Here is a 17,899-nt window from a genome sequence, read left to right on the forward strand (position 1 = left end):
GTTTTTATTCTTTAAATTCATGTCAATGTATATTCAGACCATTTGATAAGAAAATATGATACACAGCATTACTCCCGAACTTACTCCCTTGACTTCTCCTTTTTAAGATCCATTACCTTCAAGTTGAAAACCGGATTTCCCGTTAAGGACTCCGCAAGTCCACTGGCAACGAAATAGTCCTTTTTCGGTCGAGAGACCCAGAGGCCGCAAACGATTTGAAAATAAACCAATAAGAAGAGAAGACGTAAATGGGAGCTAGCTGGTGATGGGTTTCCTTAACAGGAGATGATAAAACAGACCGAGAGGAGGCTGTTAGGAGGGGAAAGGTGGGGGGCAAAGAGGGGGGTGTAGGGCTGACTTATTGCCTGCATGAGTTGCAAGAGAAACCGGGCTAAAATGTACACGTCATCAACTTACAGTCCTCGTCTTCACACGCTTTTAAATCCTATTCATTTCATAATTTATTTTAACTTTACCTTCCTCGTAATAATTATCTATTTATTTATATGAATATGCATATCCTCGAGGATTTTGAAACTTAGACAATAATAAAACAACTATATTTAGGGACGACGTTGCAAGATTTGATCTCATAATCATGCCCTACCATTTATTTATGTTTTTTACTTTATATTTTTGTTATCAGTGTAGTTAATGTTAAATATTTTAATTATATAAAATGAAAAACAAAAATAAATAGACTGACAACCGGCTGGAAAGAACAGTTTGATTCTGAATAAAAAAAAAAACCTTTCTCTATTTTACTCTTGAACAATATTATAGCAAAAGAGTGGACAATTATCAGTTTGAAAGCTTATAGTTGTAATTATTTAACTTACATATGTCACTTCATGTTCAAAATAGTGATTGCATAGGACACCAACATCAGTTGTTTTTTTTACTTACCATATTCAATTATATACCTATACAAATTTCGTCGCACCTGCACAAAAATGACAAGTAAATAAATAAACCATTAGGTGTTGACGTCTTGAACAATTACACAATAAGGTCTTTAACAAGAATAACATTACGATTGAATTAATTCATAATCGATGAAATAATCTGATTATATCATTATGTTAGTCGAAATAATTTCAGAATATGCTTTATGTTGTTAACCCATAACTTTTTTTCCTATTGGAATATATTTGAGATAGGGTCTACTGAGTTGCTAATTAGCTGTTTTATATTTGAAATGCATTGTCAATCATCATTTTAAATGTATAATATAATTCACTGAAATAACATTAAAAGATTGAACAAAAGATTTAATTTAATTTAAAAAAACTTTAGTTGAAATGCAATATTTATTTCATGAAATGCCTACACACAGTAATATTATCATTTGTGGAAAATATTATTTTGAAAATATTTTTTCCTATTACTGACAAATATTTTTAATACATTTTAACATACCTATTTCATTTTTTTCTGATCTAGGTAACAATAAAACAGATTTAATATTTAAAATAAAAATTATACATTGTTATAGAATACACTTTGTAAATATTTTTTTCTATGATTCATTACGTTCGTAGACGAGCGAGTTAATGTGTTATCTTTGACTGGCTTGTGACTGCATCGGGCGTTTGCCCTTTGAGGACAGCCCTGATGAAGTCCTGCTACGTAGGGCGAAACGTTAGCTCATATTAAATAGTTTTATGATTATTTGAGGTTTCTTTGACCGCACCTGGGCCATCTTCATTTTATTGTACGATCATCGATTGATTATATCAATCATCGATCTTCCAGAAGATTCCATAACGTTTGATTTTTTTTTCATCGGGTTGGATCTGAAATGGAAATGAGAAACCATTCAAGTAATGCAAGCGCATTATATAATACGATCTAAGAGTTGGTTAGGAATTATAAAAAAAGAATTTTTCAATAAATTAATAAAGGGTATTAGTTGATTATGAGAGCCGAAGGCCCTATAGATATCTATGTATTTAGCCGGGCTCGTGACAACAGCTATTTACCAGCTAAAGGGGGGGGGGGGGAGTTATTCAGTCCCCTCGTTTGAAATATTGACTTCCGTGTTGTCGGAGCCGAACCGGAAATGGCCTCACAGCGGGAGGTATAACGTGTAAAACTCAGCGACTTCCGTCCCCATTGGGTCTATAATTTGAATAGCGTTGATGGTGTACTGAGTCCAACTCAACAGCGGCATTCAAGTTGGTTCAGTCTTGACCTAAATACAAATCAAATCCTGTTTTTTTTTTTTATCTAACGTTATTATGTTTATGTGCACCTCGACTAGGTTCGATGAAATAACTTCATTTCGATGGTCATTTATAAAATCACGTTCATGAGAAATCATGTGCATTTATTAATAGCACCTTTTTACAAAATGGAAAAATAATGGTAATGGAATTTACGAATGTAATATCTTATATTAGCTAATGAAATCTAGATCACATGAGCTAGACTTAAAAAAATCATGAGTCCATTTAAGGTGCTGACCAGACTTACATGTGTTTTTTAGCTTATCTGATTTCAGTTTACCTGCTGCGTGTATTTTTTATCTTCTACTATATCGAAATATGTACTGTCGATTAGTGCTTACAAATTAAAGCCATGTAATTTATCCTTTTTTTTTGTTGATACTTTTTACCTCACCTCTTTCGTACTTTCGTCGTAGAACGTCAAGTGACACCAACTACAGATTGGCTTCATCTTTTGAAAACTTTTACTTAATTGTAAAATCTTTCATTTGACATTGATTGAGTCCTTTTATTTAGGTTTGATATTATACATGTTCTCTACTGAGGCTAGAACGTAAGTCATGTATGAAAGGTGTGAACACAAGGTACAGATTACACCAGAGTTCAGGAGGTGATTAGTCTAGATTTTCCTAGAGTTGTCAAAACATGCGGTGCGTGATCAGATTTTACGGCATTTATAGTCTTTATTTGAAGAGGTGCTATTATGAAGAAGTACTTAAACAAAAGAAGTACCTAAAAACTATTTAAGTAAGGTAGTTCTATATTGCAGCGTAAAAAACGAGATAAATTTCCGCTCAAAGGCAAGAAGAATTTATCTTTGTTTTCAAAATTATCTTAGTTAAAATCATGAATTTGAAGCCTCCTTAGTAAAGGGTTTTAACAAAATCTGCTTGTTTTTGAGAGAAATTTTGTCTGGTTTACTTTTCTGTAATTAAGAATTAATTAACTTAAATAATATTTATGTTGTTCTTACTCATGTCATGCTTCCTTGGACTGCATCTGGACAAACGGATAAGTTGAATTCCTCACACAAGTCTGATTTATTCCTGAACACTGGCACCGGGAAGGTCATAGTGACAATCCTCTGTTCCATAAATTTCATATTCTTCAACAACACTTGGTGCCTCACGTTTCATAATTTTTTTCTACATAAACACGTGATGTCGAAATTCCTAAGAAGGTAGGAACTCTAACCTACTGGTGTGGCCACGGTGCTGAAAGTAGTGATTAATTTGGCGGTCAGTCGAGACCTGCTAACGTCCAAGTGTCGAGGGCGGATCGGGGCTGTGTGTGGCCTGGCAATATTTCAAACCCATGGGTGGCCGGTCCTCTTGTCACACAATTAGCAGCCACGCCTGCTCCCGCCAAACTTCGGGCTAGGAGGGACAATTTTTCAAACCCACAGCTGGAGATAGTTATAGCCGTTATAGTTTTAACTTTTTTTTTTTTCAGAATTTGAGATTTCATCACTCGATTCTTGAAAAATATGGCTTGTAAACGAAAATTTACACGTGCCTGATGAAAAATAACTCAGAAATATTATTAGAAATACGGAATTATACATATTTATAATGAAGTATTCATATTATCTGCACACGTGAATATTTTTACAACTTTAAATTTTTTGTGTTCTATGAGCTTTGTATTTAAGCAAGTTTATGTTACTCAATGATATGCATACTTATCATAATTTTTTGTATTCATATTTATTATTGGTATGTTTGGGGAATAGTAATACCTCTGCATAATTTGTTGATTTTATGTTAATTAACTTCAACTTCATCATAAATTCGATTAATTAAACTGTACTTATACTAAAGCATTAGCAGTTATGTTTTAACAAAACAAAAACAAGGGAACTATATATTTTACTGTTTTATTTGAATATCGCAATCTGCTGTCTATATTTTACAACTAATTCCGGTTTTGGAATCCTTTTTGTTAAACACTAATTAACTACGGTCTATCTGATACAACTGATATGTTATACATATGTCTTATTTTAAATTGATTATTATGATAAATTGATATGATAAATTGATTATGATAAATTGATTAGTATTATTATTACCAGTGACACGGCTGGGAAAGAAGCGCTGGGATTTCTTGGAGCCCTCCTTTGCTTTCCTGGCAAGGCTTGGTTCGGAGTTCTTCTGCAGAATGTAAATATTGCAGTTAGGTGGGAATGTGTGTTTATTTTATGTGATCAGGTTTATTTTGTTGCATTTTTGATAGATTCAGATTTATATTTAAACAAGTCATGATAGTATTTTCTTTTATTTATATATTTCTTTGTTATTATTATTATTATATTAAAATTATTTTTCTTTTAATTCATTGAGTACTATTGTCATCATTTACATTTTTCCTTTATCTTTTTTTTCTTCTATTTCTGTCTAAATTGTATGAATGAGTATTGGAACAATAATACTTAAAGCCCTTTAATTGTGACAGATATTAATTCTCTTCAATAAAATAAAAATTATTATTATTAGGATTATCTTATACATTTTACATATATCTAATTACATTAAAAATATTTTATTTACATATTTCTACCATGAGACGCAGAAGTATATTTTCGTTATAAAGAGAAAACTCAGAATAGCATCGGATGATGCTGGTATTCCATGGCTGTGAAATTATGCTCATCAGAGTTCCTTTTATCGTAATTAACCGCTGACTTTGGAACGAATGAAGCCTGAATATTTAAAGGATGTCGAGGAAGAGTTAGGGAATTATTTATCCGAAAGGAGACAGACGTAGGGGTGTAAATGTGTTAGGTCAGATAGCGGTTGGTAATTCGGCAATTAAGGTAATGCCCAGGGCGGGATAGATCACGCACACAAGGAGCACCCTCCCTACATATTCATAAGGCGGTCTTAGTCCACGTCTTCATTTAGTATCTGTCTTCGCTTATATTTGTCTATCTAATATGTATTTTTTATTGTTAATATAATGGATAAATTTAGATTAATTTCATTGATAATTTAAACAATAAGTTTAATGTCTAAAAGCTTGACATGAAGTAAGATAAAATAATATGTAAAAACAAAACCGGTCTTCAAGAATTATGAATATGGGTTCGAGATGTTAAATTTTTATTAATACGACCTAACCTATGAAAGAAAAGTGATTAAGCTTAATATTTTAAAAGCTAGAACGATATTTAGGACTTAAAGCGAAATGGTATATATATAATTTTAATTTTTCTAAATAACTTCGAAACAATGTGCAAGACAAAATAGTTTCTAGAGCTTTTTCTTTTTAAATTCCATAAAATTTGCTACAATTTGAGGTTGAAATGAGCTTTTTAAGATACAGTCCTTCATAAACTGATAATTTTATCCAGTAGGTAAAAAAAATTCTAATTGTCTTTTATTTTCCGAAATTTTATCAATTTTTCTCCCTCCCCTACTCAGAGGGCTCTAATGAAACTCTAAATGTGTTGAAAACTAAGCATAGAAAATTTGATACGATCACTACACTCTTCTTGTCAAGGTGAATATAAAAATATTTGTACATAGTCGAAATCTTTGCTAATTTCAATATTTATTTATTTTTTTTAAGTAGGAATTTAAAATAATTATCCAATAATTATATACGTTAAAAAAAAAACTCTATGGAAGATATATATTCAACATTAAATAATTGAACTTCCTTAGGGATTATCCACACAAAACATATCTTAGCAGATAATTGCCAGGTTAAAAAAATGCCTTGGTCATTTATTTAAAAAAAAAAAAGAGAGAACATTTTCGTTGATTTGTTGATATGATCCCATAAATGATTCTCTTATAATTTAATTAACTTTTTGACTATATCACGTTTATGATCTAGACAAAATTAAAGGAATTAATCAACATGCGTGAAACGTTCTTTTTCTCTGTCCTAATTTATTCTGACATATTTTCTCCTTATAATAGCCTGTATACAGTACAACGTATAAGCCCTCTGGAATTTCTTCTAAAACATATTTTTTCTTGTTTACTTTAATTGCAGGATGTCCTGCATTGATACTAAATATGTTGAAGGTAGAGTTATGTTATTCATAACATTCAGCAATCATGTATTTTTAAAACTATTATAATATTCACATTATTATAGGAGTTCACGGGTGCTTGAAGAAACATTAGCTAATGAAAAAAGAATCAGATTGTATTTGCTTATATTATAACACCTTATGTAGAACAGCTAACGTTAAAACCCAGTAATGTTTCAGTTAATGTTTTCAATCCTTTTTACAGTTGTAACTGTAACAATAATATTATCATGATTCCATGAGGAAGTAATACTAATTAGGCCAATGCTTGACTTATGGTAAAAATAGAGCAATAATTGTTGTCTTGTCACTGTAAAACTTGGACAATGAAAAAGTCGAAAATGCGGACCATATGGTTAGAAAGAGAGAAGCATTGTGGTATAAGATGTTGCATTGGAGGAGTGGGTGCACTAGTAAAAGAAAATTTTTATAGAAAACTAGGGAAGATAAAACAATCAAAACTATCTGGAACAAGAATGGAGGGTAACAAATGGGCCACAACCTCAAGAAAATAAAGAAGGAACGAAACCATATTTAGACTTAAGACAGGTCACTATAAATTTACACATGGGTTCATTCTCGGAGGTCTCCAAGCTCCCATGTGTCGAAGTTTTAATACTACTGCTCAAAGCAGATCGAACTCAGAGAACCATCCTTTGCACCTGTGAGTTTGAGAACCGTAACCGTCCGGCTGAGGTAGATAAATATTTTCTGTTTCAATGTAATCGTGAGTCAACCCTGTGGGTTCTGAAGCCGTGCTGAGGTCCACCTAGCCTCATAAATTTGGTACCCTTAATTAAGGAAAAATCTGATGACAGCATGATCTTGCAAAATATTATAACCTTTGTTCTGAAAACAGTGCTGCCCTACAAACAAAGTACTGGACCAATGGCCCATTATTTGTTATTACCTTTCCTTTAATGTTAGTGAATCCATACATTTCTGCTAGCAATAACATAGCATTACGCAGTTGTCATGAGTGGCTTGATACATTTTTGCACTAACAAGTTGATATCTAAGACATTAGTCCAATATTTTAAACCGGCTATATCTCCTCAATGATTTTGGTATTAATAAAATTATTACGTAGCCAACTGATAGCAAGAAAAAAATAAGCTTTGAAACTTCATAAATAATATGACAGTCTACTGCGGTTCTCAACACCTCAAGTGGTTTACTCCACCCCTATTTGGAGAATCTTTTTTTAGACTGTTAGTGTGAGGTGTGCTGGCTTTAGCCAACATTTACGTGATCTTATTTTTAAAAAATAGCTTATTGGTTTCATTCGTTTACGTTTGAAGACAATTGTATGCCTCTTGTGTTCTGCTGGTGGTATTCAAGAGGATAGTTACTGAGGTAATTAACATTTGTTGTCTACAGCCCAGAGTTTTATTTTTTAGTTATTTTTAATTTAACAGTGATTGTAGCTAGGGATCGGTGGCCGCCCTAGAAAGACCACGGCTCTAATACCAGCCTGTCAGGCCGCGGTACCGTCCACGATAATATTTAATACGTCAGATCTATAAGGCAAATAAAGCCAGGGCAATTTGGGATCATTTCACATGATTATCACCGAATTTACATAATAGCCCCTCTTCAGGCTTTCTGTTGAAGTCTCGATAACTAAATTGTCCGTTTATTTAATTAAAAAAACGAATTAAAATTGTTGAAAAGTAAGGCATAATTATTGTTGTTTCATTGGAAAACTTCATACGGCTCGGGTGGAACAACGTGTAATAAGCGGGAGGGAAGCTGTCATTAGCGTTTTTGCACATGATTTCCTAGCGATTATCTAAATTATATATTCAGAAATATTGTATACCTAATAGTGAGGTGAAGAATTTTTAATTCCTCCGTACATCCTGCTTTTGAAATTTCACTGTGGATTAACAGTGTAATTTTAAAACACAGAGCTGCACGCGTCGATTCTAGAACATTTTTGTTTTCTTAAACAACTACGATGAAATTGAGAAATTTTTCGAAATCTTCACTAATTTACACGCATTAAGACGAAAATGTGATTTATGAACATTGTCCATCTGTTAATTGTTGTTGTACCCTATTAAATGTCCTTTATCCACTACACCTGCTGAACAGTATACAGTGAACTAATGAACAAACAATAAGTCGAAATAAAGCCTTTTGGAGAGGAATCCTCCTTTTGCATGTTCATGGGTATGAATGTAGACAACTTGAGTATTTAAAAAAAATAAAAATTAATTAAATTGATTAATTGAAAAAGATTAAATTAATATTGTTCAAAAGACTTATAGTTTCAAAACTTCCAGTGGTAGTTAAAGCGATTGTCATAGACCAGCTTAACACACATTGAGACAGCTGAATGAGATTAATAGTCCTTGCAATCATCATCAAACTGGTAGCTGATCAGACCTACCAGCTCGCCTATCAGTCGCGTCATCAGTATCTTCTTCGTGTGGGCGTTCCGTCACGGAACATTCTTCTAGCATGACTGGTCTTGGACCAGTGAACAAGTATTTAAGAGTAGTAACTACATACCAAGTCTTCAATTTATGTTATTTTAAATATATCGAATATTAGTTAAACTTATAAATACGATAATAAACCTATTTTTTATTGATTATGTTTTTCCAAAAAATCCATTTGATTTAAAAAAATAAATCATTTTTATGATATATTCTTGCTAGAAATGGCTCGAAATACTAACTATGTTACCATCGACAGATATCAAAATGCTATTTCTATCCGAACTATCAAACTTATACAATTTTCTATATATATAAATTTGTTATATTTTGAATGCACTTGATATCAAATCTCAAATTTATTAACGATTAATTGTTAATAGATAAGTATCCTCGATTTAGGCTGCCGATTTCTACCAAATTAATTTTAGTACGATTTCTTCCGTATAATCCAAATTTGATTGTTAAAGATAAAATTAAACTTTATTATTTGGATTTTCTGAATACTATGTTCTAAAATAGTTACTCTAAGTAACCCTAAAATCAAGTTAAAATTTAAATTTCCAAATTTATGTTCGTAAAAAAAAATAAAAATAGAAAAATAAATATATAAACATAAAAATATTTAAAATTAGGTTAAATAAATTACCATATGTATAAACGCTACCTAAACATTTTCTGCGATTTATAATCTTTAAATTTCTTTCTTGAGACTGGTAATTGTTTACTAAATAATAAAAGTGTATAAATAGTGATAAAAGAGAAATAATTTGACTGTGATTTTTAATGTAATTTTGACATATTAGATATTAATGTTTTGACCTGGGCAGAATGGCCTGTATGGAGTTTTTTTAAATGGTTGGATGATATGTCTCATAGTAATTTGAGATTGTCCCTGAGGATGGCCGAGTTGGCCGAAACGTTGGACGTGTGAATGAAATAAATGTTTTGAGACTATAATTTTGGATAGTGTTTTTGAATTATTTAGTATTTTCTGCGATATTACAGAGAAAATTAGTATGAAGTATAAACAATTATCCACGCTTTTACATAAATTAAAGAGGTAATAGTACTCATACTAATAAAAGAATAACACTGGGTAATAAAATGAAATTATTCCATCATTTCCTTTTCCGTTCAATATAATTAAAAAAGAAAAGGCAATTAAATAGAAAACAAACACCGTGCCAGCAATAAAGCAGATGCTACTCTTTTTATTGTCACTTCGAGGTTGTTAGACTTGAATAAGCTATCGACCGGTTTGTTTCAACAAACCATTTGCATTAAATATTTAGCAGGAATAATATTAGGATTGTTCTGGTCAAGAATTAGAATATTTTTTATGCAAACTGTAGCCAGTTAAGGAGTATTTAATATTTATTTAACTATTTTTTTTTGTTTTTTACGCTTGTAAAATTCAAACGAGAAAAAAATTGGAATTGATAATAATATCCTTAAAAAGGTTTATGAATTCACAAATAAGTGAATTGGTAATAATAATTATTCTTGATTATTTAATGAAAACTTTATTTGTTAGCTACTTGGGTGGTAAGGTTTCTTTACAATTCTTTATAATTCACACTTCCTACAGATTATTTCATAATAAAAATCTTTATTTCATTCAACACCGAAACGTTGTTGAATGAAATAAAGCTTTTATTTTATTACCCCCATCTTCAGGCATTTTAATCCTGCGGTGTGTTGAAATGATATTTCTCGTAATGAATTCTGCACATAACTTTTTCATACGGTTTTCATCTAACTTACGTTGTTAAAGGAAGTATTTTAACTCTATCATCCAAATACATAACAAAAAAAAACTTTCTAGTAAATAGTCAAAAGTAAAAATAAAATATGGAGTCAGGTAAAAGCTAGATGAAAAAATTATATTTCGAATTATACAGAAAACATGACATTTTATTCCAACACACCGCAGGATTTGATTTAGTGATGAAGGGGGAAATTTTTGTTTTCCTACTCCAAAATCGTTGTTAAATGAATTAAAGGTGTTTTCTTAAACTAATACGTAGGAAGTATCTTTAATAAAAATAAATAAATGAATAAAAAAAACTCTCTTAAAATATATACAAACAGAATGCAATATATATTAAAATATTTATCAGGTTGTTTTTCAGATTACAGATTCGATTAAAAAAAAAATAAAAAGCATTCAAATGAATCCATTATACAATAAATTCGCTAAGGTCTAGTTAGGGAAAGTTGATTAAGGAAATTGTGTATTTACTTCTTACGCTTCGTTGAAAACCTCGTTAGACTGACATTAACTCCCTTAGTACCCGTTAAGAAGGCTAAGACCTATCGAGGGCAGTGACACCTTCTTTGCGGAAATGGAAATGACCGTTATTTATCTAATGGAAGGAGGGCTAAGAAGCGATTAGCCATCCCGAGATATCTGGCCCCTGATCCGAGATATCTGGTCCCTGATCCGAGATACCTGGCCCCAAATGGATCCCCCACTGTCAGGCAGCTAGATAATTAAGCTACTTAGTCCTTGTTACTGCTCCTGCTAAAGTAGCCTTCCCGCTGAGGATTATCAGTCTCTCGTCCTCCGGGGGATAAATAAAGGAAGGGCTCTGTCCCCTTTGGTAATATATAACGTGGCTGAGTCAGGCGAACCATGAGAGCTCAATGAATATTCAATAAAGAAAAAAAAATGTAAACAGATGTCTACGATAATAGGTGAAAAATGGTTATCTGTATACCGTCTATTAGTGTATGAGGTCAACGTTGTATTTTTACTATATTTTTATTTTTTTCAATAATTTTCAGCTTATTGTATGACTACCTTCAAAAAGAACAGCTTATAATGGTGATTTTCGCATAACTGGAAATATTCAGGTCCATAAATAAAAAAATTGAAAATTCTGGTCATGGACATAGAGGTTATAAAGCAGATAGAATTTCAAATATCTGTAACCATTAATGTTTGATTTTATTTGTCAAATGTACTAATATTCAAGCAAAGAACATACCGCTTCTTTTCGAATGAAAAAATTGTAGTAGTGTTGGGACTGGCCTGGAAATGAAATAATGTATCAATAATAGTCATCCCTTCTAAATCAATTCTAGCAGGAAAAATTTTATATCGCAATATATAAACAGAAGTTTAAAGGAGTTCACTTAATTGGACCGGCACGGGGACCGGTATTGTGAAGCTCCTCTTACATCCTACTCTCCTAGATAAACATATTCCTGCTTGAATTGACCAGCATTGCCTCTTCCTCATCCCCACCATTTCCGTTTCATTTTGCGTCGCAAAATTAATTTACTTTCTTATATATTTTTTTTCTTTAGTTGAACATCGCTAAAGACGTTTCACCACAATAAATAAATATCTATCCATCGGTTTAATGAGTTGTATATTCGTGGAACGTCGTTTCATTTTTTTTTTTTTTTTTTTTTTTTTTTTGCCAGATAGTAATTATTTGAGCGAAATTAAAGAGAAAAATATTATTTTGTTTATTATTCACTCCTAACCAAGAATAGGGCTGTGTTGTCGTTTTAAAGATACGAGTTATCACTTCTAGGTATATTTTTATTGAATAATAATCATACTATTGCCACAATTAAGGGCACTGAAAAGAAATATGAAAGAAATACAAATACGGTATGAATAAATAAAAAAAATATATATATCAGTATAATAAAAACTGATTATACCATATCATGATAATTTATATACAACATCGCTTTTCAGTCATTCATACTATTGAACTATCATTATTTGATTCACGATGTGGAATGCGTGAAAAAGGGCACGCCAGGCGTGAGAAAGAACATTATTTGCAGCTGTATTCCAGCAGTATTTATCTAGTTACTGGGATGACTAAGCTATATCAATAAAAAATAAGTTCGGTTTACACTGCAAGTAAATAAAATACAGTAGTTAGTTTTGGCAAATGTTCTGAGGTAGATTAATTAAAGATAATAAACTATAGCCTCAAACTCCTTATTTTTTAAAAACCTTTTAACCTTTAACCTTGTGTGAAAGTGAAATCCTGGCCTTTGAGCGGAGAGCGGTAGACAGATATGATATGATTGCCTTGAACGCTGAGCCCACATCTGCCCGAGCAGGTGGACCATCTCTCGATCCTATCTATGCTCATTAATAATTATTATTTGACTTTGTCCCAACAGGGACTCGGAGGAATAGTTAGCTAAGTGAAGCCGCTAATAATACTTCAATAGCCTGTCGTTTCCTCAATAAATATCGGATCCTACTTCCTCCGTGTGAAATTAGTCCACTATAAGCTGTAAAGTACTCTACGCCGCAATTAACCAATTAATCGACTCGTTCCAAAATAAAAAACGAAGTTTTCCTTAATGAAGTCATAAATTCGATTAAAAACGTCTGTGAGAAATCATTTAAAAGTATCATAACAACTTTTATGTAACGTTGAATTCCAAAAAAAAAAACAGCAATTCCTAATACTAGCTAATTACCGAAGCCATTTCTTCACTACTGGGAATAATAATGAAATATAATACAAGGCAGTCAAAATTACTATAATCATCCTCTACATCTGAACTTATCAGATAATTATCTCCTGGGCCAATTATTAACCATAAAAGGATAGAAGGAAAAGATGTAAAAGACCTCTCAGGGAGCTTTTATTTCTCAAAACATCTGTTTTTTTTTTTTTTTGGTAAATTCATCTTTACTTTAGGTTTTTTTTTCTTTTTACTTCCTGGGTGGCAAAATTGGAGGTATTAGTACTTCGTGTAGACCTACATATACGGGTATTTGGATACATATATCAACTATACTTCACTCATATAAGTAACTACAACTTTGTTACCTTTGACCCATATAATTTATTATTAATAATTAAAATATATTTTAGATAATTTTATTTTTTTTTTTTTTAAATTAAAGATATATACTCATATTTTTAAAAATGCCGATGGCTTCTTATGAAAATATCTAATTAGTATTATTCCAAAGTTTTCCTCTTTTAATTTCTAAAAAAAAAATTGTAATTATTGAGAATAATTAACTAAAATTATCCGATTATTAAATTAGTTATAACTAATATTAAAAAAATGCAATTTTACACTTTTGAATCGACTGACTTACTCCTAATACAAAGATGTTTGTGAATAATAAATGGTATAATTATTTTTGACATACTTAAAAATAGATAAATAAGATAAAACAGATTCATTTAAATTCTTTACATTTAAATCTTTTAAAATTCTGTACATTAACACGAATACCCTTCAGCAAGGTAACTGACTATAAACACACAAGCATGCTTGAACAGCAGCTAGCTATTTTTAAAGGAAGCAGCATGAAGGATCTAGGAAGTAGAACTAACATTTTTCTAATGGTCATTCTAAAAAAAAAAAATCACATTTTTGAGAAACCTTTTTTTCCTCAAAAGGATACTTGAGCCTAAATTTTGATAATCTTTATATTAATTAATCAATATTATTCATAACTACTCCTTGACTTATACTTTTCCAGTGGATTCCTGTATCGTGATTCTTCCACTGAGATGAGTTGTCCCCTGATTGTGACTGACCACACGGTTCACACCTGACAATTTGATGGTTATCTTTCCTACCCACCCTGATGGGTATAAAAAAAAATAAATAAAAAGCCGCAATAAAATTACTAGAAATTCACTTTACACCGGGGATAGATTACAGCCTACCCGCGTGATGCCGGTAGAAACAGCCGGGATGATTGTGGGTCATTTACTAAAGCGGTTTGACGATGAGATGGAAAACATGGCCCTACTATTCTCAGCTTCTTATTTAGCAATCTCAGCGGAACTTATTGCCGGGCTCCTATCAGTTAGTAATGTAATAGTGTTTTAAAAATAAAATTTTGAATTTATATTTCTAACCAATTTTAAAAGTGGTAGATGAATATCTCATAGTCATCGAACCTTCAATTTTATTCTTCATTTTTCCTTAAAAAATTGCATTTAACAAGATACGTAAGCAAACTTCATTGTTGTGTAGTTTTAGCAGTATTAATGAATTATTGAAACATTAGTTAAAAACAATTCTCTTTCAGCTCTTTAAAGCGTCGTATAAAATTGTTTAATTTTTTACTTGTTGATGTCATATACAAGTTTTAATCCCCTTCGCTCTCTCATCATTTTACTAATTGTATTTTTAGATGCAGATATTTATAAAGTTGGGGCACATTCAGAATAATTGGTTCTTAATTCAACCTTGGGACCAGACGTCTAAGATTCGGCTGGACAGTCCCACTTTTAAGTAATGTGTCCTCAGGATTTGTTGTAGGGGCAAAACCGTCCGGCTTTGAATGAAATTGTGATATATATATATATATATATTTTAATTTAAAATTTTAACTTACGGTAAGAATAACATACAGAATCATTTGTTAATGACGATACTTCTGTTGATAGCGATACATTGCAACGTCTTTACTTACTGTGCTATAGAATGAGATTGAATGGTTGTTATTTTGGAATGATTTTTAGAAATGAAATTCGAAAGTTTTTAAATTCAGGCCTCTAAATAAGAAAATTATACTTTTCGTTCAATCAGGTTCTGATTAAGAGTTGACTTTTTTAAACTTGTACGTTTCTTGGAACTCAAATACAAAACTATACACACTCTTTTCGATAAGCTTATTTATAAATTTTTATTTTTTTTTTGTTCTAGGCGTATGTTTCCCACAGTGAGGGTATCGTTCAGCGGTGTTCGGGCCGAACAGAGGTACGCGGTGCTGATGGACATCGTACCTGTGGACAACAAGAGGTACAGGTACGCCTACCATCGAAGCTCTTGGCTGGTGGCGGGCAAAGCGGACCCTCCAGCACCCTCCAGGCTCTATCTCCATCCCGACTCCCCCTTCACTGGAGAACAGCTGAGGAAGCAGGTCGTCTCCTTCGAGAAAGTCAAGCTCACCAACAACGAGATGGACAAGAATGGCCAGGTATGATGAGTTTTGTAGTTATCAACATGACTAACATAACCGTATATGTCGAATACAATAAGATGCAAGAAATTTTTAGTTTGTAATTCTGAACGGAGTTATTTCTGTAGATTCTCGAATGGTCCGAACAAGAGAATTAGGAGTGAAAAGGAAACAGGTGTGTTCATCATTGGCTTTACAAAACTCGTGAGCACGCGAACCCCATTTCTTGTAGTATTAGGATGTCAGTATGATAATTCTGCATCGCTTGTTTTTACACGGACCTGTCGTATCGTTTAGTGTTTATATTTTAAGGATGAAGATCCAGGTGTTTTTAGACTGGTCCGGATTATATTTACTCCTCAATAGATGTAAAAAAAAAAATAAACTTAGAGTTATGTTGTCAAACTACTAAGGAGGAGTGCTGGCATAGTTTCTTTCATATGTTTTTGGGCAAGATTATACCTATCTTTATCTTCCTTCATACGTCTCGGTTTATATCTCGTGTTTAAGACTATCCTGTTGGATTTGAATTCATTATTATCTAAAGTTTTCTTTCTTAGTTTGTAAGAGAGGTGTATCACCGTGATAGGTTATAGTTATCAAGTATAGGTTTAGTATTTAACTTATAATTCCGAAGTTATTAATAAAGAGTTTCAAGTAACCAAGTTTATAACTTGTTAAAAAACAACATGAAGTGCTCCTTTGGTCTACAACGTTAAATGTTCTGGTGGGAGAAAGATGTAGATTTTAAAATAATCAGATATAGATTGTAAAATAAATTAACATATTGCGGTAATTCTTGGGCTTATACTACTTTTGCCTCCTTCTCTAGTAAATAAGTGAGTCAGTTGGGACGACAGTAAAACCAAATAATAAACAAAAAATTAGTTGTTAATCCAATAATTTAGTAGCGATTTCCAAGACTGTTTAACCTCATACTGGAAAAATGTCTCGTTTATCCCAAAGAATTATGAGCAAGGTTTTTTAATTTTTTTTTTAAATCTTAAGTATGTCCTTGTAAAGGTTTCAATCCGTTAAACGTTCCATTTGAGATTGAGGGAAATCAATTTCAGATATAATTTACAACTTGCTGTCCGTGAGTGGATAAATATTTGTAATATTTCAGTAGCATTTGACTTTGTCACGCCGTAAATAATAGGATTTGAATAATATATTGAATGACATTCTCCTTCCCCCACCAGCCAACATTTTAATAGACCTGAATGGATAATATGAAAGTTCCTTTTATAGGGACATAATATATATACGGCCGTGCGGGGGTTGTCCCTTTTTAAGAAATATGTCTTCAGGTCGTGAAAAAAACGGCTTAGAATATTTTACTGGCACGGTGTCGGGGGGAGGGGGGAATATGAAATGCAAAATATCTGACGCAGCTGTCTTCTCCTGTCATATTTCATAAGTTTAATTATACAATATCCGGTGTGGCCGTGAAGTCGTGTTTGTCTCCTGTTTGCTCTCTGATCCTGTTGTTGTTTGTTCAACATCTGTTGCCTCCCTTGTTCCAGTCAATATTCGATCCAATTGACAGTTCCGGGGGAACTCGGCCTGTATTACAACCGTATCTGCTCAAATTGAAAAGACTCCAGTGCTCATAACCAGGGTATTGTAGGACGTAGCAGGGGACCTTGGAAATATTCCTTTATTATTTTTTTTTCCTAGTTAGATTCATAGCAATTTTGTTGTGAAATAGAATTGGTGAAGACGTTTTGAAACAAAAAGACGAGTTACAATGTTTCTTTAATTCAAAAAAATCAAATAAATTTTGGATATTAACTTAAAATACTTTTGTGATGAAATATCCTTCACGTATTCTGTTCACATAGATTCCCAGTTTTCCCCACTTTTCAATGTTGCTACGATTTAAATGATTGAGTTGGTTTTTTTTCAAATAATACTCTATGCTTCATTAGTAAATGTTTTAATTGTAAGACAAACACGTTCCTAATGCTGGCAATTCGGGTTCATAACGGTTCGTGGATAATTTCTTCTGTCGACCTATTATATTATCTAATTTGTTCTAAACACATTTATAGAAGTTTTACAACTATATATTTTATACATATTAATGAGATGGTCGAGGATGCGGTCAAAAAAGTACAAAAAAAGTTAAAAATTATTTATGTGCAGACGTTTCGCCCCACTTTGCAGGACTTTCGTGGGTCAGAGCTTTCGTGTTTGTAAGACAGCAAACATGTGGTTCGGTATGAATCATTGTCATCAAATATGATCTATCATTAATATA

The 17,899-nt window shown here is 32.1% G+C and overlaps 1 protein-coding gene across 1 annotated transcript in view; it reads left to right on the forward strand.

The window, feature by feature from the left end:
* Window positions 1-17,899, forward strand: part of LOC106688449 (T-box transcription factor TBX20) — a 123,647-nt gene that overhangs the window by 71,135 nt on the left and 34,613 nt on the right. The window contains exon 3 of the mRNA XM_014432917.3: window positions 15,381-15,654. Within this exon, the coding sequence (XP_014288403.1) occupies window positions 15,381-15,654 (274 nt within the window). The remainder of the gene's footprint in view (window positions 1-15,380; window positions 15,655-17,899) is intronic.

Source organism: Halyomorpha halys, unplaced genomic scaffold (genome assembly GCF_000696795.3).
Source record: "Halyomorpha halys isolate HHAL.00 unplaced genomic scaffold, Hhal_1.1 Scaffold1128.1, whole genome shotgun sequence".
NCBI classification, from domain to species: Eukaryota; Metazoa; Arthropoda; class Insecta; order Hemiptera; family Pentatomidae; genus Halyomorpha; species Halyomorpha halys.